The sequence below is a fragment of the Anastrepha ludens genome, chromosome 3 (assembly GCF_028408465.1).
Source record: "Anastrepha ludens isolate Willacy chromosome 3, idAnaLude1.1, whole genome shotgun sequence".
Lineage (NCBI taxonomy): Eukaryota > Metazoa > Arthropoda > Insecta > Diptera > Tephritidae > Anastrepha > Anastrepha ludens.
Genome location: NC_071499.1, coordinates 5,226,823 through 5,249,364, shown reverse-complemented (window position 1 = coordinate 5,249,364; position 22,542 = coordinate 5,226,823). Strand labels below are relative to the sequence as shown.

General features: G+C 34.2%; 2 protein-coding genes across 3 annotated transcripts in view; one reads left to right on the top strand and one right to left on the bottom strand.

Moving 5' to 3' along the window:
• LOC128856886 (poly(A) RNA polymerase gld-2 homolog B) overlaps positions 1-22,542 on the bottom strand; it is a 132,821-nt gene that overhangs the window by 72,756 nt on the left and 37,523 nt on the right. The gene's annotated exons all lie outside the window — the stretch shown is intronic.
• On the top strand, positions 640-1,535 carry LOC128856421 (uncharacterized). The gene is made up of 2 exons (XM_054091721.1): positions 640-926; positions 983-1,535. The coding sequence occupies exons 1-2, from the start codon at positions 640-642 to the stop codon at positions 1,482-1,484; spliced, it is 789 nt and encodes a 262-aa protein (XP_053947696.1). The 3' UTR covers positions 1,485-1,535.

Below are 22,542 nucleotides of genomic sequence, written 5' to 3'. Positions count from 1 at the left end.
CAATAAGAATAGCGTATACGTTCAATTAAAGAAGGATGCACCATCTCTTATATTGATCAAATGTGTTTGTCATTCGGTACAATTGGCTGTCAACTACGCTTGTAAGCACTTCTTTCCAGACGATTTGGAATTTTTAATTTACGAAACCTATAACTGGTTTTCCAAAAGCTCGATCCGGCAGTCCATATATAAAAAAATGTATGAGTGTATTAATGACGAAAAGGTATATTTGGTACATATGAATACATATGTCTGTTATGTGTAGTTAATCGTTTTATGTACTAATATTTTTAAATCGTTCCAAATATCTAGTTTCTGCTAATGCCAAGTGATTGTTTTCCCATAGCAAGTGTGTAATGTACAAGTGATTGCCCCAAACATTGATTAATATTAAATAAAATTAATTAGTATATTTTTCACCAAAAGGCTCCCCTGAAAATTCCAAGGGTTTGTGACACCAGATGGTTATCCATTGAAATGGCAGTTACAAGAATTTTGGATCAGTGGCATGACCTAAAAACGCATTTTGGAATAGCTGCTCTGCAGGAAAAATGCAAAACAGCTAAAATTTTGTATGAATCGTTTTGTGACAACAAAATACATTTGTACTTGCTATTTTTGAAACCAATATTGCAAGACATGCAAAAAATAAATAAATGCTTTCAAAGCAATTCAACTAATGCCACGAAGCTGTTAAATGATCTCATATTAGCTATCAGCTCATTAAAACAAAAAATAATTTCTCCTGATAGTGAAATAGACATTATTAATGACGATCAATTTGAGAAACACGTACAAACCGATTTATATCTCGGCTATGATTTTGAGAAAGAAATCAAAGCATTGAGCATAAAAGAAGAAGAAAAAAATCTAAGAGAATGCTGCACGGGTTTTGTAGTGGAGCTGGTCAAACAGTTGAAGCAAAGGTAAATATTTAATTATTTTTATTTAATTGTTATAAATACAATGTTGTCAATTTTAGATTGCCGGACAACTTTAATATATTAAAACAGATTGATGCTTTTTCTGTTGAAAACATCTTGAAAATCAAAAACAAAAGCATCACTCCGATCCTGGAGTATTTTAATACTCCCAATATTGACCAAATTGAACGTCAGTACTATGAAGTTAGGCAAGTACAATGGGAAAATGTCGACGACACGGTTAAGTTCTGGAATGAAGTACTCAAATACCGGGATTCTGGCGGAAACTGCAGATTTCATGAATTGGCTTTAGTTGCTCTTCAAATATTGTCACTGCCTTGGTCGAATGCCGAAGTGGAGAGGGTTTTTAGCCAAGTGAATTTGGTTAAATCCAAAATCCGAAATAGGATGAGCGTTGATACGTTAAACGCTATATTAAGCATAAGGTTTATATTTATATCTATTTTTAAATTAGAAATTAACTTATCTAAAATTTTAGGTCTGGGCTGCACCGAGAAAACAAATGCTGTTTTGATTACCAGCTACCGCCCAGCTGTCTGAATAAAATAGAACAGAGAGAATATTATGCGAGCGATAAGGAAGATATTGAAAATCTAGTACTATTGGATAAATTTTCGACTTTTTTCCCCGTAGATTCAGCTTTTTTTAGCTGTTTTCTTGAGTCGATTCAGCTGTTTTGGCCTAACAAAAAATGACATCACTGCTCTAGACCATCAAGAGAATGGTCATTCTCCCCTTTGCAAAGATTAAAGACTTATCAGTGCAACAAAACAGGAGAAGAACGACTCAATGGATTAGAACTGCTAACTATCCACGGAGATATTGCGCTCAATACCGAAAAAATACTTGATATTTTGGCTAAGAAGAAAGGAGACTCGATATAACTTTGTGTATGCACTGGGTTTTTGATAACTTAAGGGGAGATATACACCTAGAAGGTGTAGTATGTTGTATGCCTAATAAGCATATGCCCACAGTATTGTAGAGTATACAATACATCAAGTGGTCATATGCCATACTCACAACATAGCGACACTTTGTTGCTATGTTTATACAATCAAATATATAAGTGCAGCAATATGATCCGTCACTTATGCGGACTGGCCTGCAGCGTGGGATCTGCAGTGCAAGCACTCTGACGCTTCGACCGTTCGGTCCCAGCGCATTATATATATGCCTTCTGCATGTATATACAATAACATACATACATACATGCATACTACGCTCTCCCGTTCTGTCGCTGCTCTCAGCGGCAGAACTCTATGTATAAGCAGCATGTATTTAGCCTAAATAATTTTTGAAATAAAAGATTGGATTCAGTTCCATATCAAAAGACAAAGAGAAAACGTGTTTAAAGATAACGAACCACCTTTTTTTCCTACATGGCGACCGTGACAAGTTTTTAGTTTTCGTTTAAAACGTTCGCGCGCCAACATACAACAAAATTAAATTTCAACCAAATGATTTGGGCAAAATACTTAAAGTGCCCAAAGTCGTAGTGGGAGGTGTGAAGCAAAGTGGACAACAACAGCTACAACAACAACACAAAAAAAAAAAAAAAACGGGGACGCCAGTCAGCGACAGACGACGGCGATGGAGGGATAGCTGTGGATGTCAAAATTAGTATCTGAGTGAGTAGAGTGTAGATGGATAGGAATAAGAAACAAAAAAAGCGCGGCGGAATAAAACAAAAACTGAGGTCGGAAATTGACCGTCTCAGCAAAGAGTTGAGCAATCAAGCCAACCCGCCAGCATGGAACGATTCTGTTTCCATGCATGAAAAGCGCTCGTTTCACGAAGCACAACTAGTGCAATTGATAAATAAAAACAAAAATCCATCTATCACCTACCACCAGATTAAAAATTTGAAAAAGAAAATAATACCTCCATTACCAACAGCTATCCCAGAATACAAGCGACAGTGCCCGGATGACTGCGAGGGACCGCTGGACAGCCCATTCTGCAACTACACGTGCAAACATTGCACAGCAGCCTGTGCGACCAGCACCGGCACCGCCTAGCGTTACAAGCTAGGCCAAGGACAAGGACACCACCGAGGACCTACAGCGCTCCCAAGTGCGCACACCAATATATTTTAATTTTCATATATTATTATAATAAAAAAAAATACATTGTAAAATTGAGCGAGAACTCGCCCGATTAGAGTACATGTCGGAAGGCTGTACAAAATATAGGCAGGAAACATTGTAAATTCACCTGCGAGTGAATAAAATAATAACAAAAATTTTTTAAAGTAAAAATAATGGACTATGAATAAGTTCGTGCGATTTTTTTTCGAAATTTGAAACTTTATTGACGTAAAATGGTTACAAATTTAATATTCAAAATATTGTCCATCGCTTACTACTACTTTTTCCCATCTTTCTGGCAATTCACGGATTCCCTTTGTGAAAAATTCGGTCGGTTTTGCCGCAATCCACGAATCGATCCATTTTTTGACTTCATCGTAATTACGGAAGTGCTGGTCAGCCAGGCCATGTTGCATCGATCGGAAGAGATAGTAATCGGATGGCGCAAGGTCTGGACTATACGGCGGGTGGGGTAGGACATCCCATTTGAGCGTTTCTAAGTATGTTTTGACCACTTGTGCAACATGTGGCCGAGCATTGTCATGTTGCAAAATAACTTTGTCGTGTCTATCGGCGTATTGCGGCCGTTTTTCTCGCAGTGCTCGGCTCAAACGCATCAATTGTCGTCGGTAGACATCCCCCGTAATCGTTTCATTCGGTTTCAGTAGCTCATAATACACAACACCCAGCTGGTCCCACCAGATACACAGCATAACCTTCAGGCCATGAATATTCTGCGCCGACGTCGATGTTGAAGCATGGCCAGGGTATCCATACGTTGCCCGACGTTTTGGATTGTCGTAATGGACCCACTTTTCATCGCCAGTCACAATTCGATGCAAAAAACCCTTTCTTTTGTGCCGTTGAAGCAGTTGTTCGCATGCCATAAAACGGCGTTCAACGTCTCTTGGCTTCAATTCATACGGCACCCAATGGCCTACCTTTCGGATCATTCCCATGGCTTTTAAACGTTTGGAAATGGTTGATTGATCAACTCCCAAAGTTTTTGCAACCTCTTCTTGCGTTTGAGCCGGATCTTGATCGAGCAATTCCTCCAATTCGGTATCCATGAACTTTGGCGGCGCACCCTCGCGTTCTTCGTCTTCCAAGCCAAAATCACCACTTTTAAAGCGTGCAAACCACTTCTGGCACGTTCGCTCAGATAGAGCATGCTCACCATAAACTTCCACCAAGATACGATGACTTTCGGCTGCTTTTTTCTTCATATTAAAATAATGAAGAAGAATTCCCCGCAAAAACACATTATTTGGCACGAAATTCGACATTTTCAAGTGTGGTAAAAATATTGTTGTTTACGCTTCAAATAAAAAACTTATACTGACGTTTGTGCCTTACGACAGTAGCTCTCCAATGAATGTTTGGAAATGTGGATCGATGGAATAATAATCAAGTTACGCCATCTGTTGTAAAACCGCACGAACTTATTCATATTATATAAAAATATATTTGTAAAAACAGCAAATATAAGTAATGAAAAAAAAAATTGATTGAAAAACAAAAACAAAAGGGATTAATAAATTGTATATATATATATATAGAAGAAACGAAATGACAAATCCATAACTAAAACAAAAAAAAAATTTTAAAGAAGACAAATAGATATTTTAAAAATGGGAGGAAAAACTTCCAAAGTTGAGGATAACACAGCCAATGTGCTGAATGTTATATCAGTTGTCGATACAACCAATCATTTAGACATTCAAATTGTTCTTCTTGCTTTAATAGTAGCAATTTCGGCAGCAAATTTATTAATCAAAATTTACTTAATGTACAAACGTACTTTAAAAAAACGATATCTAAGCCGTGCAAACGACTTAGATAAAGTCTAAAATTCATTTTACTGATTTAATTTTTTTTCCAAATTCAAAATATATTAATTCATTGCTGTCAACAATAGTTTTGGTAAAGTTGTATCGCTAAGAGTGATGGAATGGAAAGAATTAGCAAAACAAATTAATTGAATTAAGGAAAAATTTGAAAAATCTTATAAATGTATTAACAAAGATACAACAATAAGTGATAATACGCTAATCCACCATACAACCATTCTAGTAGCTGAATATAACAATATCAGTCAATTAGCATCCTCTTACAAATACAAGATATCAAGTTTACATGTAGATCAATGTCTTAAAATATTACGCTCATTACAAACAAGATTGGAAAATGTAAGTGTAAGACACAAAATTACCTTACAAATACCAACAAATCCCTACTATCAAATTGAGTTTGACCCAAATCAATTCCAAAATTTGGACAAATCAAAACCAATAATTGAAGTAGAGGGTAAAGCGGAAAGCGACATTGATACACTTGAAGAAAGCGAAACAACAATAGCAATGGCACAAACAATTGTGGAATTCCTTAAGCTAGCCTCATCACTCATACCTGAGTTTGATGGAAAGGCCGAAAACCTACAAAGCTTCATAGATGCGCTGAATCTAGTAGATTCCCTTAAAGGCACACATGAAGCAGCAGCTATAGCGCCTAACTCATTTCAGAGAATGATGACAATAGCATTCTCAGGCCTAGAGCCTTCACAAGCATTCCTTTATATGGATGATTTAATCGTCATTGGCTGTTCTGAACAACATATGATTATAAATTTAACAGATGTTTTTAAACTTTGTAGAAAAAACAATCTAAAATTGCATCCAGAAAAATGTTCATTTTTCATGCACGAGGTGACGTTTTTAGGTCACAGATGCACAGATAAAGGAATCCTACCAGATGACAAAAAATTTGATGTTATCAATAATTATCCTGTCCCTACGGACGCAGATAGCGCTAGAAGATTCGTTGCATTTTGCAATTATTACCGACGTTTCATTAAAAACTTCGCCGATTATTCACGGCACATAACTAGATTATGTAAAAAGAACGTTCCTTTCGAATGGACTGCGGAATGCCAAAATGCATTCCAGTACTTAAAAAATAAACTTGTTCAACCAAATTTATTACAGTACCCAGATTTTAGCAAAGAATTTTGCATAATCACAGATGCAAGCAAACAAGCGTGTGGAGCAGTTTTAACTCAAAACTATAATGGACTCCAACTCCCAGTCGCATATGCATCTAGAGCATTCACTAAAGGTGAAAGCAATAAGAGTACTACAGAACAAGAACTAGCAGCAATACATTGTGCAATAACACATTTTCGACCATATATATATGGCAAACATTTTAAAGTTAGAACTGATCACAGACCTTTAACATATTTATTTTCTATGGTAAATCCAAGTTCAAAGCTAACACGCATGCGACTCGAATTGGAAGAGTATGATTTTACAGTAGAGTATCTGAGAGGGAAAGATAATTTCGTGGCAGACGCCTTATCAAGGATAACAATATCCGAACTAATTGACATGAACCGAAAAGTCCTGAAAGTCACTACCAGGCAACAATATAGACAGAAAAATTCCTGCGCAGGAAATGTACAAGTAGATTTGCCTACGCAAACTCTTGACAACGCTTCTAAGCCCAACGTATATGAAGTCATTTGTAATGACGAAGTACGAAAAGTAGTGGCCTTGCAAATAAAAAATCAGATATGTTTTTTGAAACGTGGAAGAACAATTATAGCAAGAATTGATGTTAGCGATCTGTACACCAATGGAAAACTTGACTTAGGTCAGTTCTTCCAAAGGCTTGAAATGCAAGCCGGTATACTTAAGATTAACCAACTCAAAGTGGCACCGAGCGAAAAGATCTTTGAATTAGTTTCAATTGAATCTTTTAAAAATATGGGCAATAAAATTCTGAATATTTTAAGAGTAGCGCTACTCAAGCCGGTGACCCTAATAGATAAAGAAAAAGATCAAGAAGCGATACTGTCTAAATTTCATGACGATCCAATTCAAGGAGGTCATAATGGCATTACAAGAAAGTTAGCTAAAATAAAAAGACATTACTACTGGAAAAACATGACTCGTTATGTCAAAGAGTACGTACGTAAATGTCCAAAATGCCAAAAATCCAAAACAACAAAACATATAAAGACCCCATTGACATTAACTGAAACACCAATTATAGCTTTTGATAGGGTAATTGTAGATACTATAGGTCCATTACCACTATCAGAGAATGGCAATGAATATGCAGTTACGCTAATATGCGATCTAACAAAGTATTTAGTAACCATTCCAATTTCAAACAAAAGTGCAACAACTGTTGCCAAAGCTATATTTGAAAACTTTATTCTAAAGTACGGTCCAATGAAGACGTTCATTACGGACATGGGAACAGAATATAAGAATTCAATAATAAATGATTTGTGCAAATATTTAAAGATAGATAACATAACGTCTACCGCACATCATCACCAGACTTTAGGAACAGTAGAACGAAGTCATAGAACATTTAATGAATACGTTCGTTCTTACATATCAACAGACAAAACCGATTGGGATGTTTGGATACAATATTTTACATACTGTTTCAACACAACACCCTCGGTAACACACGGCTATTGTCCATACGAACTAGTATTTGGAAGATTACCAAGACAGTTCACAGATTTTAATAATACAACTAGAATAGAACCATTATATAATGAAGAGGATTACGCTAAAGAAATTAAGTTTAGATTAGAAATAGCATATAAAAGAGCAAGAATAGCAATTTTATGACAATAAAATATCAGATGTAAGCATAGAAATAGGAAATAAAGTTTGGTTAAAAAATGAAGCAGGACACAAACTAGATTCTTCATATATAGGACCATTTGAGGTCATAGATATAGATAAAAAGATAATATAACAATAAGAAATAACAAAAATAAAGAACAGAAAGTTCATAAAGATAGGTTAAAATTGTTTAATAAATAAATAAAGACAAGAAAAAGGTCTGATCAACCAAAAAAAAAAAAAAAAAAGAAAATTAAATAAAAAAAAAAAAAAGAAAAAATATATATATACAAATAATATTTCCACTAATTTATAATACTAAATAAAATTAAAAATTTACATACATATATATACAAAAACGTTATATATAAATAAAAAGATTTGAAAAAAAAATAATAATAATAATACATTAAATATATATAATTAACAATACATATAATTATAAAATTAAATAACTCCATAATATTACGTTATTTTTTTAAAAAGGGAGGTGTAGTATGTTGTATGCCTAATAAGCATATGCCCACAGTATTGTAGAGTATACAATACATCAAGTGGTCATATGCCATACTCACAACATAGCGACACTTTGTTGCTATGTTTATACAATCAAATATATAAGTGCAGCAATATGATCCGTCACTTATGCGGACTGGCCTGCAGCGTGGGATCTGCAGTGCAAGCACTTTGACGCTTCGACCGTTCGGTCCCAGCGCATTATATATATGCCTTCTGCATGTATATACAATAACATACATACATACATGCATACTACGCTCTCCCGTTCTGTCGCTCTCTCGCTGTATAAGCAGCATGTATTTAGCCTAAGTAATTTTTGAAATAAAAGATTGGATTCAGTTCCATATCAAAAGACAAAGAGAAAACGTGTTTAAAGATAACGAACCACCTTTTTTTCCTACAAAGGTCGTGAAAAATCGATTTTTTTTGTTTTGCATTTTCTTAAAGTTTGAGGGCTCTAGAATATCTAGTGAAAAGGACAAGGTAATATTTCGATAAATAAGCTAGTTACAGCCGAGAACGTGAAACTTGATTTTATGGGCCGGAGCTGACAGGCAGGTAGAGGCGGTTAGCGACCCTTGTACGAAGCTTCTAAACTTACTCCGGCATTCTATTGTGTTGGGTTTTTGGGCATGCTTGGCTCCAGGTATGAGGGTAAGACACGTTTTGTCAGTACCTTGCCGTTCGTTCAACTAAGCAGTTCAGTGAATTTTCGTTTCCAAATAAATATTGAGAGAAAAATGGATATAAGAAGTAAAGGTTCTCGAAAAGATCATCGAACCGGACTTTTTCGCAAAGATCGAAGCAAAAAGAAAATGCCGCCCAAAAATCGATATTCTGCCGAAAAAATTTCCGACGAAAATATTAGTTCTAGTGCCAAAAAATTAAAGACTGATCGTGATTTACGCAAAATTCAAATGAGAGCTTCAACCAATTGATTTGGAAGATAGCTCCAAAAACGATGAACAGCGGGGCCAAAATCGTCAATATTGCTGTATTTCTGGCATCATGCACATTCAATAATGGTGTCACCTCATTATTAGAAATTATGAACGTGTTGGGAATATCTGTTGGACCAGGAGCGCACTTGTACGCTGCGCAAGAAGACGAAACTCGCATAGCGAAAGCCGAGCTGCGAGCGCAGGAGACTACAAAAGAAGGTCGTATACGGCGAAGACAAGAAAATTTGGAAGCCCTGGACATTCCGTCCACTGTAGAGGACCTGCACTATGGGCCTGGTATCGATGATTGCATGTAAGTTGACAAATTTTATGATTCATTTATTCCCAAATTTTCAAACGTGTTTTTCTCAAAACCACGTTTTTCAAGTTGGTACCCAAAATTTCTCGAAAAGTAATAAACCGATTGCCTTGAGGCTTTTTGTGGTTATTCTATACAACATTATCTAGTAGATGTCATAGGATTTTTTTTTTCCGTTACATAGTTTTTGTTCTATAGGCAAAATAAGAACTCATTTTTAGCCCAATAATCAATACTTATGTTCAAACGTCCGTCATTTTGTTAAAAATCGATATTTTCAAAATCGGCTACGGCAAAGACTAGATTTTAGTATCTGGTTTAATAATCTTTTTGGTTTTCTTATTTCAGATGATTTTTGGAGAAACGCCATTGGGTACCGCGGAGGCTGATTTTTTCAAGGACTTCCAAGGATTCTACATTATCCTTTACAATTCTTATTATTTTAAGCTAAAACAAATTTAACACATTTTTGAATATAGGTACTTTTAGATAAATAAAACCCCAATCATACATTTTAAATAGTTTCCTTTGAAAAAAATTCATAAAAATGACCTTTTTTCCGGCTTTTAGGTGTATATCTCCCCTTAATACACAGTGTTGACAAATGATATTTAAAGTTTGTAATTATTGGAATTAATACGATTTAGTACAACTTTGCTTGTGAACCAAAGTTGCGCGCTCATTCTTCTTCGTATTCCTTTTATTTCTATTTTTCATTTGCATTTGTAAGAATAACGTTCAGTCAAGGAAGAAAGGGTGCAAAACTGCGGTAAGTTTCTATATTAATAAAATATAGAATGTAGAACATTGAATTCATTTTCAGAATAACCCATTCATTGCCATATGCGTTAAAAGCAAACCCCTTCAACTCAGCGCCGAGTCGTAGCCGCGACACACAGAATGCAGAGTACTTATTTCAACACTAAAGTTCAAAGTCGCAAGTAAAAAGTTATATCTTATATCTTTACTGACGAGCAACACTACGAACGAACGGACTAAAATGCCATTGAGCAACACTGGCAAATTACTAGCAAACGCAACACTGCACATTCGCCACTATACGAGTATGTATTCATTTATTTACATATATGTATATAAGATAAATAGTTACAGTTAGGTTAAGAAACGCTTGATATATAAAATGAATATAAATAAGACAGTAAAGGTAATGTTCGGTCCTTTTTTGCGATTAAAGTAGGCGGGAAACATACAAAATATTTTTCAAGCAACGAGTATTGTGTATGCATATACATAAGTGAATATACTTGAAATAAACTAAATCTAAAAAATTTTGGACAGTTGGACTAAGAGGACATTGCGAAAATAACAATAGAAACGAGCTGACGTTATTTACAGCCTGGCGAAAAATTAACGCGAAGAGTTTCGACTTCAATCAAAACCAAAAATCGGCGCATTTCTAACTACTATTTTGTAAATGTTGACAATGACAAGGTAAATGTTTGCAAAGGATGTTTTTTAAGATGCTTTGGTGAAACGAACAGTTTTTTAAGAATGGCGATTGAAAAAAAAAATAAATTATCCAAACTTCCCGTTGGCCGACAATAGAGGCAAATCAGTGCCGAAAAATAAGCTTAATGAGTTCCAAATCGATGCCGTAAAACAGCACATTAAAAGCGTTCCTGAGATGCAGAAATAGCTTTCAAGGCTAAGAATTTCGACAAAGGTATAGCTAAAGCCCACAAAAGTATTAAAACGTATACATTTGATTTACAGTAAGTATTGCCAACTCATTATTTGACGACTTCAGTTTGATACTTCAAAAGGCAGTTGAATACTTATAACCTAACTATCTATGATTGTGAAACAAACAATGTTTTTTGCTATATGTGGCATGAAGGAATACTATAGCGTGGAGCTAACGAGATCTCTTCATGCATATTTGACCACTTAAGTGCGTCATTAACAGATAAGAATGTCGACACAGTTATATTTTATAGTGATTCCTGTGTTGCCCAAAATAAGAACTCTAAGAAATGAATTCTCAATGTTTATAGCATTCCTAGAGAATAATGATAATATTAAAATTATTGAACATAAGTTATTGGAAGCAGGCCATACTCATATGGAGTGTGATGTCGCTCACGCCCTTATTGAGCGAAAGAAAAAGAAAACTACAATGAAAATCCATTATCCACGTGATTGGTACCAATTTGTTCTGTCTGTTGGTAACAAAAACACATTTGATGTGATTGAAATGGAAAACAAATTTTACAACTTTGGGCTCGTTGCTAAAAACAAAAATAAATTGGAGAAAAGTTAATGTTGATGGCGAAAAATTTATTTGGTCCGCCGTAAAGTGGCTCCGCTATACAAAAAATCATTTCAGCTCTGTAGAATACAAAACTTCACTCGAAGAAACCCAGTCATTTAAAATACTTAATGTAGTAAAACGTGGAGTAAGTTCTATAATACTCAATGAAATAGATAAAATTACGACAACTCCTGTAATATCGAAGGCCAAAAAGGAAAACGGTTTGCTTTTTTGGTTTTAAATGGACGAAAATTGTACCTCAAATTTTTTTGTTGATTATAATAAAGTATGAAATTTGATGAATTTTCAGCCCAAAAAAAAAAAGAAATTCTTAGAGCGCTTTTTGAAAAAAGTGAAAAAAACGAAAAAATCGAATAATATAAAATATCCATATAATTAACGTTACATAAAATAAAAATATTGTATTGTGAAAATATTGACTATATTTTTTCATGTAATAATTGATAATATTTTAATATCTATTGAAAATATTGACAATTATATGCAAAAGAAAATATATATCTACGAAAAACAATAATTAAAAGATTGTTTAACTGATCATCTTTCAAAACTTTATACATCTTGCTTATGATTTAGAACTTAATACTTATTCCTAATAACTTTCCTAATAACTTATTCTTATCCTAAAGATTTAAAAAGTTTATATATAAGACATCATGCTCTTTGTTTACTTTCAAAATTCTGCATATGATTGTGATGCGCGTGGAAGCAAAACAATGCAATGCGCTGTTGACACCCGGTTGGTATCTTTAATGTTGTTGAGTGAACCTTCCTTGCATAAGATATTTTATTCTTTTAAGCAGTAAAATTTTATTTTGTTTTTTGCTATGGTGAAAAATACATGTCCTTTAAGTTTTGCAATATTCTTCGTTTGTTAAAAAAGTTGACATTCTTTATTTTATAATGGCGCGGTTATCGTATAAGAAGGCTGGAACTCACGAACAAAATCGTTATAGATTATGTTTAATTTGTTTGAAAAAGGCTCAAGTACTTATTGAAGTTAAAGGAGTGCTAAAAACAAAAATTTTAAATTTGTTGAGTGGTTACAATACAAATGATGAGAGATTACCAGCTGTCGTGTGTGCTAGTTGCAAATTGAAAGTGTATCGTTCATCTAACAATAACTGTGACGAAGAAAAATATAAATTGAAGTTACCTGATTACTGTGAATTTATGCCGCTGCAAAGAAATACTCGAAATTCTGTCATAAAAAAATGCGAATGTCGTTTATGTGAATTAGTGAGAATGCCAACAATTGTCGCAAATTTTTACAAAAATAATACTCTAAAAACAATAAAATCGACAAATAATAACAAAAAATGTGAAAACTGCCTAGGTTATTTACGATCAGGACATAAGTGTACTCCTAGTATTTTAATCGCTAATGTCAAAGAGAAAATTGAAAATAATTGTAATGTAACAGAAAAAGAACAATTAATTAGTTCATTGTTGAAGAGTGTTATAAATGAGAAAAATACCAGCACTAAAAAGAAGACGGAAGATAAAAATCTGGTTGTATTGTCACAAACTCGCGGTAAGCCGTTAATTTTGGATGTTAAACCAAAAATGACAAAAAATTCAAAAATTTCTAATGATGAGCTATATAAATTACAGAGTGATTTAAATTGCAGCAATAATACGATCTATAAGATAGCAAAAGCAGTTCGTAAAGGATCAAACAGTAATCGAATTATTGAACCACATTTGAGAAACAAAATTGTCGAAAAGAATCACAAACTAGATTCATTCTTTGAAGAACGCGATTTTCCATTTATACGTGAGAAGGCTAAAAATGTAACTCAGAAACCAGAGCGAGTTATAATTTGTAAAGATACAAAAGGTTTCATAAATTTCGTATGTGGAGAGCGTGAGCAAAACGCAGATGAACTACATTTTAAATTTGGCATCGATGGAGGAGGTGGATTCTTAAAAATATGTGTCTCATTACAGATTAAAGAAGAATCAAAAACAATGAAAATTCAAAATTCTAATTACGAAAAAATTTAAATCTTCTGGTGTCAAAAAAGTTTTACTTCTATGTGCTGCACCTAACGTTCAAGAGAATTTTACAAATGTTAAACTCATTTGGTCAGCTTTGGACATAAATGATCTTCTCGGCACCGTTGCAACTGATCTTAAATTAGCAAACATCATCACTGGATTAATGACTCATACTAGTACACATCCATGCACATGGTGCGACGCTCAGAGTGGTAAATTAAATCTTTGTGGTAACTCTAGAAGTATTGGAAACTGTGTAAGAAATTATGAATGCTGGATTCACGAAGGTAAAAACTATAAAAAAGCCAAAAATTACAAAAATTGTGTTAATCTTCCAGTTTTTTCCATCGCTTGATTCACGAAAAGAAATTTTAGACATTATTCCGCCTCCCGAGTTGCATTTGATGATTGGAGCACTATATTCAACACTATATTCAATGACATGATGATAAAATTTGAAGAAGTAAGTTTACTGTGGGCCAAAAATTGTCACGTTGAAAGGTCGCTAACTTACGGTTCTCCTGCCTTTGAAGGTAATCAATGCAAAAAACTTTTGGATAGTGTCGATAAACTAAGAGCTATATGTAATTTGGAGTGCCTTAAATTTGTAAAAGCTTTTGAAAATTTAAAGAAAGTTGTTGACAGTTGCTTTTCTTCAGTATTAAAGGACACGTATCAAAATGATATCGACGAATTCCAGAAAAGCTTCCTGGATCTTGGTACTTCAGTAACTCCAAAAATTCACGCTTTGTTTCATCATGTGCCACAATTTTGTTTGAAAAACAAATGCGGATTAGGGTTTTACAGTGAACAAGCTGTAGAATCTTTGCATCATGACTTTAGTGCAAGTTGGAACAATTATAAGGTATTAAACAGTCATCCAAATTATTCTAAGCATTTGCAACGTGCTGTTTGTGAATACAATTGTCATCATATTTGAATTGGTTATGATCAAAAGTTCGTAAAAAAATAATAAAATATCAAATATATTTTATGTTCATGTAAAAATTCATAATAAAAATATCTACAATAACACATTTTTACTTTATTTCATGTTAATTACTTGCTTATTTTATACTATTCCATTATCTTTCGTTTTTTTCACTTTTTACAAAAAGCGCTCTAAGAATTTCTTTTTTTTTGGGCTGAAAATTCATCAAATTTCATACTTTATTATAATCAACAAAAAAATTTGAGGTACAATTTTCGTCCATTTAAAACCAAAAAAGCAAACCGTGGGAAGACTTGCTGAGTGTTGTAAATTACATCAACCCCATGTTTTGTAGTTCAGTCCTTTCGTAATAAAAAAAGCAATAGACGCAATATCAACCCAAATTGAAAACATCAAACAACTCAAAGACGGTTCACTACTTATACTGACATGCAACTCAAAAATAGCAGAGAAATTCTTAAAATTAAAAACGATTGCTAATCTTTTTCCAGGCACAGTAAAATACCAAGACAATTTAAATACAATAAAGGGAGTCATCTATGCGCCTTGCCTAAACGAGGTAAGCGAGGAAGAGATCTTGCAGGAATTCAAAAAAGCCCTAAGTTACAAAAAATTCAAAATCGACATTTTAGTTGATTATCATGTACTGTATCATAATACATGTTCCTTTAAAATTTTATAATCCAACAACCAATAATGAGCTTGGTATGAACAAAATTCGAAAAGCCCTAAGTGCAAGCGTAACAAATTTGCCAACCAAAACTGTAACTTACGCCTTTAGAGAAATAATAAAGAACAAATACAAGAAGGCATAGCATGCCATGCCATTGTGTGTGTTCTTATTTATCAGTTTTTTATTTATCAGTTACTGACGAAAAGTATTGACGATAAGGTTTTTTGCATCTCTGTATTAACAGTTAGTTTTTCTTTTGTATGTTTCTAAGAGGCTTTACTGAGTTGGAGTTTATTTAATTAAAACTAAAAATCTCATTGCTCCCAATATGATGAAAATATACGCCAAGAAATATTTGATGGATTTTGGAGCATGTCGTGGAAAGAAAAAAAGATTTATGTAATAAGTCAAGTACAATTAGAAGAAAAAGCACGAAACCGTAACACATTTTCGAGGCGATCGCTATCTAAACTGCTGTGTGGAGTTTAGCTCCAAAAGCTTATTCTAGTGGCAAAAAGTCTTAAATATTGCAACGGATATCGCCGTATGCAATTTCAATGATGGGCTCCAAAATATATTACGAATTATGAAGGTTTTAGAAATGGAAATTGGGTTACAGTCCTACAATTTTTGTCTTGAAAGCGATGCTAAGCGCATTCAGCACGCTGAGCAGTCACTGATCAAAAATCACTTTTTACTTCAAACGACTACCAAATGGCTGAAAATGAAAATAAATCGTCAAAATAAACGTTGGGGGGAAGTTTAACTCATACTTTAACTAAATTATTCGATTTTTTTGATTTCAGATGATTCTACGCTGAGATATGTTGACTACTGCAAAATGTATTTTTGAAAAGACGTCTACGTAAATGTGCTCTCATTCGCTCATTTTGCAATATTTTTACATGAAAATTTTATCAAATATTCTTGAAATGTTACTTTATAATATGCAATAACTTTTAATAAACTGACTTGAACCGTTTCGCTACAATAAATTCATGAAAAAAGAGTTTTTTTTTTAGCGTTTATCCCTTACCGTTAGATGTTACCGTCGATCAGAACGTCGTAATTGAAGAAAATGATATTATAAGAGTAGAAGCACCTGCCGAGATTTCTGTAGAGACCAATGATGAACCTACTGAGGATGCTAGTGCTTACATGGAAATTAGTGAGTCTTCGAGAATTGTACGTGCATCATGGCATCAAAGCAACGATCTCATATTCACATCAGGATTCGCAGGAGTTCAATGTTGTGCGATGGCATTAGCTAACATTCTCCGGGCTGGCATTCTTTCACCACAACATTGGTCTACAAACATTCTTAATTGAAATATGATAACAGGTGACCAAATCTATAGCAATATAAGATTTCAAACCGAGAGAAATTTTGCGGCTCATCCTATAGAAAATGATGGCTACCTATTAGTAAGAAACTTCACAGTCATCCAAGATGACTTGGTCGCATTCGGCAAAAGATTTCAGATCACTTTCGACGAAGAACCAGGTATATTTGGAAGCTTGAATGACAAATTAAATGAAAGAAATCTTGGAAGTACTCTTCGCCAAGGCTTGAAGGATATGTTCACGGTATATAACGCAGGCATACTAATAACAGAGCGTTATTCATTTGGAGTAATGCATTATGATAACAAATATTACTTCAGCAACTCCCATTAAAATTACAGCATTAGACTACTACCAGTCTAGAATTTTTGGAAGTGACACAAGATTCCAACGTAACGATTATTTTTTTACGCTTTATCGTTCTTTGAATATTATCGAATCAAAAGCACGATATCAACATGTGGCAAGAAAATTGTAAATCAAGAAGGTGCTGTTGAATATGTCCATCTTTATCTCAAGAATTTGAGAGGTTCTGCAGCCTATTGGAGATCAGCTTTAAATGAACCATTTGCCCAAATTAGATGTATAGGAGTCCCAACCTATTTTGTGACATTTAGTTCAAATGATATCCACTGGTTAGACCAACGAAAGGCTTCATTAATAGCCGACGGTAGACTTGATGTTGATCCAAGTACAATTGACATTTATGAGACCCAACGTCTTATCGAAAAGTACCCAGTGATTTTGAGTCGACATTTTATGATCAGAGCAGAGTTCGTAAATACTTATCATTGATGAGTAAAATATCCCTCTTTCAGCTGATAAAAACTCAACTCAATGCATTTTGTTTTGAGTTTTTCATTTCTGCTTAAAACCAAACAAGAGAGCATCAGTTATTTTTTGAAAGGGCGAAAAAATCATTTATTAACATTCCTCTTTCGACAACAAACAAACAATTTTACGTGTTTCTCCCAATTTTCTTAGTTCACATCGAAGATAATTACATCAAAATTAATAACCTTTTTTTTTTTGTTTTCAGATGAAAATTGCAAGTTGTATCTTGTACAGAAGTTGGATACTTCAGTGGCAAGGCACTCTGGGAATCTATTGATAACTCGGCTTACAATATATTGTTGGAGATTGTACAAATTTTTTTTTTTAGTTCAAATATATATTAAACTATCCCCAAAACTTCATTTGGCTAATTGCTTTTTTTTTTCTCATCCTACAACGCTTCGTGAAAACTACTGAATTTTGGACATCTAATTGGCCCGCCGGCTTTAACATGCGCTCTTTGAAAGCATCAACCGAATTGAGTGTTCGCTAGCTTATTCTCTCCTCTCAGATTATTTAAAAATGATAAACTCTCTTCAACAGTAGCAATCATTTTGTATGCTCAATGAGTTTTCTTTGAATAATTTTTTTTTATCACTCTTTTATATTGACACATTTTCCTACTTGAATTTCTATCGCCGTTAGTTTTTATTAAAGCACTTTTGTGGCTAGTTTGCGTTTGCAAGTGTTTCGCGTGTGTAAAAAGTGTAAAAAATGGGCAGATTTTCTAGCATAGATAAAAGCAAATATGTGTCATACAATGGTGATACAAATGAATCGGCATGCCTTGAATGTTCAAAAAAGTTTAAGGGTCAAGTGCTTCATAATATCAAGAGGCATTACAGCACAGTGCACAAACATAATTTCGTAAACAATAACTCCTCAAGAAGTGTAAGCAAAATAAAGATACAACTAAAATTACACGAGTTCATAAAGTGCTGTGTGGGGCTAGTTACTGTAAAGCGATGCCATTTCGAATTTTCAAAAGCTTATAAAACCATATGAAAGTGCTTTTAATATAAAAGTTAATTGACGAAATATTTTAAGTAAGCTGGATTTGTATGCCGAAGTCATGAGAAATCATTTAAAAAAATTATTAAAAAACAAAATGGTGTGCATTAAGTTATATATTGCAACAAAACTTGACAAAAGCATATTAGGAGTGAATATCCAGGTTATTCAAAATCTTGAAATCGAAATTTTCACTCTAGGCATGGTCGAGTTGAAAAAGCGTCATACGGCATCATTTCTAAATTGCTTAAATAAGTTTGACATAAAAGCAACGCAGATCTATCCTTCAACTACGGATAATGGATCTAATGTCTTCAAAACTTCGGAGTTGCTACAAGAGCAGGACAATGTAGAGGGCGACGAATACGAAGAAAATCATAATAGACTTAGCTCGGTTATGTCGGTAGTGAGATGCGCCGTACACACGTTACAACTATCTGCGAAGCGCAACTTGAGAATATCCAGGATAACACGTTCGCGACAGTTTTACTACAATCTATGCAATCAAGAAAAATTAAATTGCTGGAGAATAATGCATTTATTGCTGCTTTGTATATGTATCAGAGATTTAATTACATGGACTCGCCATTTTTAAACGAAATACAAAAAAAACAAGCAGTGGTAAGCGAAAGTTGACACATCGCAGTCCCTTTTTCTAACTTAATTCTACACTTAAAGTCAATGTAATAGACATTTTTCATTATTTGAAATATAATATATATACTCTGTGACCAACCATTTAAATGTGTTTATTTTTAATTACTAAAATTTTAATATATTTACAGACACATATACTTAACACAAGCGCAAATTTAGATATTTTGGAGGGATGCACTCAAATCGGTAGAGATTCAGAAATTGATCTTGGTGAGCAGGCCCAAGTTTTCGATGATAAGTATGATTTACTTGAACACTTGCCACAAAACATACAATCACTTCGACAAAAACTTCAAAGTTTGGCTCATCAAAGTAAAATGCCATTCAACTCTGACATACTAAAGTACTGGATGAATTTGCGAATCGCTGAACCAACTCTTAGTAAGCTTTCACAAATAATTTTGTCTGTACCAAGCAGCCAAACTTCTGTAGAACGATCATTTAGCGCTCTATCTTTGATATTAACCAAACATCGTTCCAGGATGAGCTCTGAAAATCTTAATAATTTGCTGTTTATCAAATTGAATGAAAGTTTTTTCAAAAGTAGAAGAACCGAACGACGATCAGTCTTAAATAATACAATATATTTAATCGACTTTCATTAAATTCAATGAACCTCGACTTTAATGAATTTTTTTTTACTTTCTTTCTTTGAAATTTTTATTTTCATATAAGTTTTATTTATTATTTATATTTAAAAAAAAAATAAATGAAATAAACTTCACTATTCTCGCAAATGTATTGCTTTCATTAAATAAAGCAGAAATTAGTTAGGGTATGCTCGAAATGCATATTTATAATTGAGCAATGCAAAAAGGGACAATATTGAATATCAAATTACTTATCATTGATAAATTCATATAAACTTGAGCTCAAATAAAGAGCGCATCATTTACAAAACTCGGGGGATGAAAACAAAGCGAATGCTCACAGAACGACCAGCACTCTTTGTATATAAACAAATGAGTAATAAAAGTGTTTGAGGAGTTTACGAAAAATAGATCGTCTCAATGATTTACTCAGAGAATATTTTGTATGAGTTTTATTGCTTTTGGAGATAGCTTGAAAGAGTGGGAACGAATTTTGAGCGCTCTACGCACTCTGGATCAGAGTCAATGCTCTAATGAAATTCATTCAAAATAATGATGAAGTATTTGGAGGAAAAGTAAACGACTTCTGGTGGCGCATTGAGTTTCAGAATCGTGATAGTCCTCACCTTCATATGGTAGTTTGGATTGAGAATCATCCAGCATTTGATACAGAAGAAGGAATACTTCTACTTGATCGTAACTGCTGGTGTAAAATTCCAACAGAAGAAGAAGATCCAGAGCTCTTCGAACTTGTGAAAAAATGTCAAATTCATCGACATACACAAACTTGTACAAAGAATATTACCTCTGTAAGATGTCGATTAAATTTTCCACGCCAAGAATGTCATGAGACACGAATAATATCACATTCTTCAGACGATTTTCTCCGTAATGGGGGCAGAATTCGCTTACTTAAGCGTCGAAAAGAAGATGTTTGGGTAAATAATTACCACCCAGAATTATTGAGACTGTGGACTGGTAATATAGCATATTATATTGCAAAGTATGTATCGAAAGCAGAACCAGAGGGGGTCGATGCTGGAATTGCACAGGCAATACAACAAATCCAACGCGAAGAGACTGACCTTTCACGCAAACTCTTCCAGATATGTATGAAAATTCTTCGTGAGGGACAAGTATCAGCTGCCGAATGTGCAAATAGGCTTTGTCATATCCCATTACGAAACAGTTCGCGACATTATGTTTTCCTGAACACAAGAAAACCAGAACAGCGTTACAGAGTATTGCAATTCGATAGAAGCGGACACGCAATTGGTTACTACAGCAATATCTTTGAAAGATATGAAAAACGTCCATTACAACATCCTGACTACGATTTTGCGAACATGAGCCTTACAGAGTTTGCTATGTTGTTTGAACCACATTTTCCGAAAAAGTTAAGCGATACCGAGGAAAGCGTAGACCATGATGCCTATGAGGAACAAAAAAACATGCGTCGCCCACTCATTACTCTGTTGGATAAAAGCAAAATGGTTGTGAGAAATGTTCCTCAGTTGTCAGAGTGCCATATTTTATAGCAGCTTCGGATCCAGAAAACTTTTCCTACAGCTTACTTCTTCAATATATACCCTATCGTTCGGAAACTGAAATACTTGAAGGCTTCGATAATGCCAAAGAAGCTTTTGTAGCTCGAGAGAGTCGTTTAAGGGAAACAAGTAGACATATGTGCCAACATCGAGAGCGAAACCAACAGCTTGAAAATGCATTCAATCAGATACATGCTTTCGAAATTTTGGAGCAGCCAGAGATTATAAATCCTGAACTTGAAGAGGAAGAGTTACCAGAGAAAGAAATGAGCAATGATCAATTCCAAAAAGATCAAAGACAATTAGTTGTTTTTGTCACAGAGAGTATTAAGAATTAACTCAATGGTGATATGAAACGGGAGAAAATTTTCGTAACTGGTGGGGAGCAGGCACCGGAAAAACATTCCTCTTTAATCTATTGAAAAACCATGTCAACCGATGTTATGGAAAACCGGTGGTAAAAGTCGGTGCTCTCACTGGAGTTGCAGCACGGTTAATCGGTGGTACAACGCTACACCGGCTGTTAAAACTACCAGTACAAAAAGATGGAGTAACTGTAAGCATGCCACTTCTTACCGGTAATTATTTGAGAGGAATGCGTCAATTATGGCAAAATATTGAGTTTCTGTTCATAAATGAAATTTCTATGGTACCCTATGAGATGCTTTGTATGGTCGACTCTCGTTTGCGACAACTGAAAATCCCATGCGTCAACAAGGAGACACAACATTTATAGATGTACTTAATGCCCTACGAGTTGGAGAAATGACGTCTAGGCAACTTGAAATCCTTCTTGAAATGTTTCAACGGATGCGACTAATGAATTTTCGATTGAGAAAGCATTAAGAATTTACCCAACGAATGATCAAGTTGCTAGACACAACGAAAAAGTTCTCCAGAGTTTTGAGAATAAAGGCACAGTTATTTATACAATAAAAGCAGAAAACCAACTTATTGATGCCACTCGTAATTTAGGTAACAAGGACTTAAATTCTGTGATACCTAATGATATTAATAAAACACGAGGTCTTCCGAAAGTACTGAAAATATTCGTAGGGGCTAAAGTGATGTTGAGATCGAACATTGACGTGCCAAAAGGTTTAGTGAATGACAATATGGGTTTTATCACTGAAATTATCTGGCCAAATTTTCGCAGAGACCAACTATACGCGGTCTCGACT

What these genes read in the sequence shown, in the direction of transcription:
- LOC128856421 (XM_054091721.1), top strand. Translation starts at nt 640, where the DNA reads ATGCAAAAAATAAATAAATGCTTTCAAAGCAATTCAACTAATGCCACG. An exon ending in GTCAAACAGTTGAAGCAAAG is followed by an intron (nt 927 to 982) that starts GTAAATATTTAA and finishes TGTCAATTTTAG; the next exon opens with ATTGCCGGACAACTTTAATA.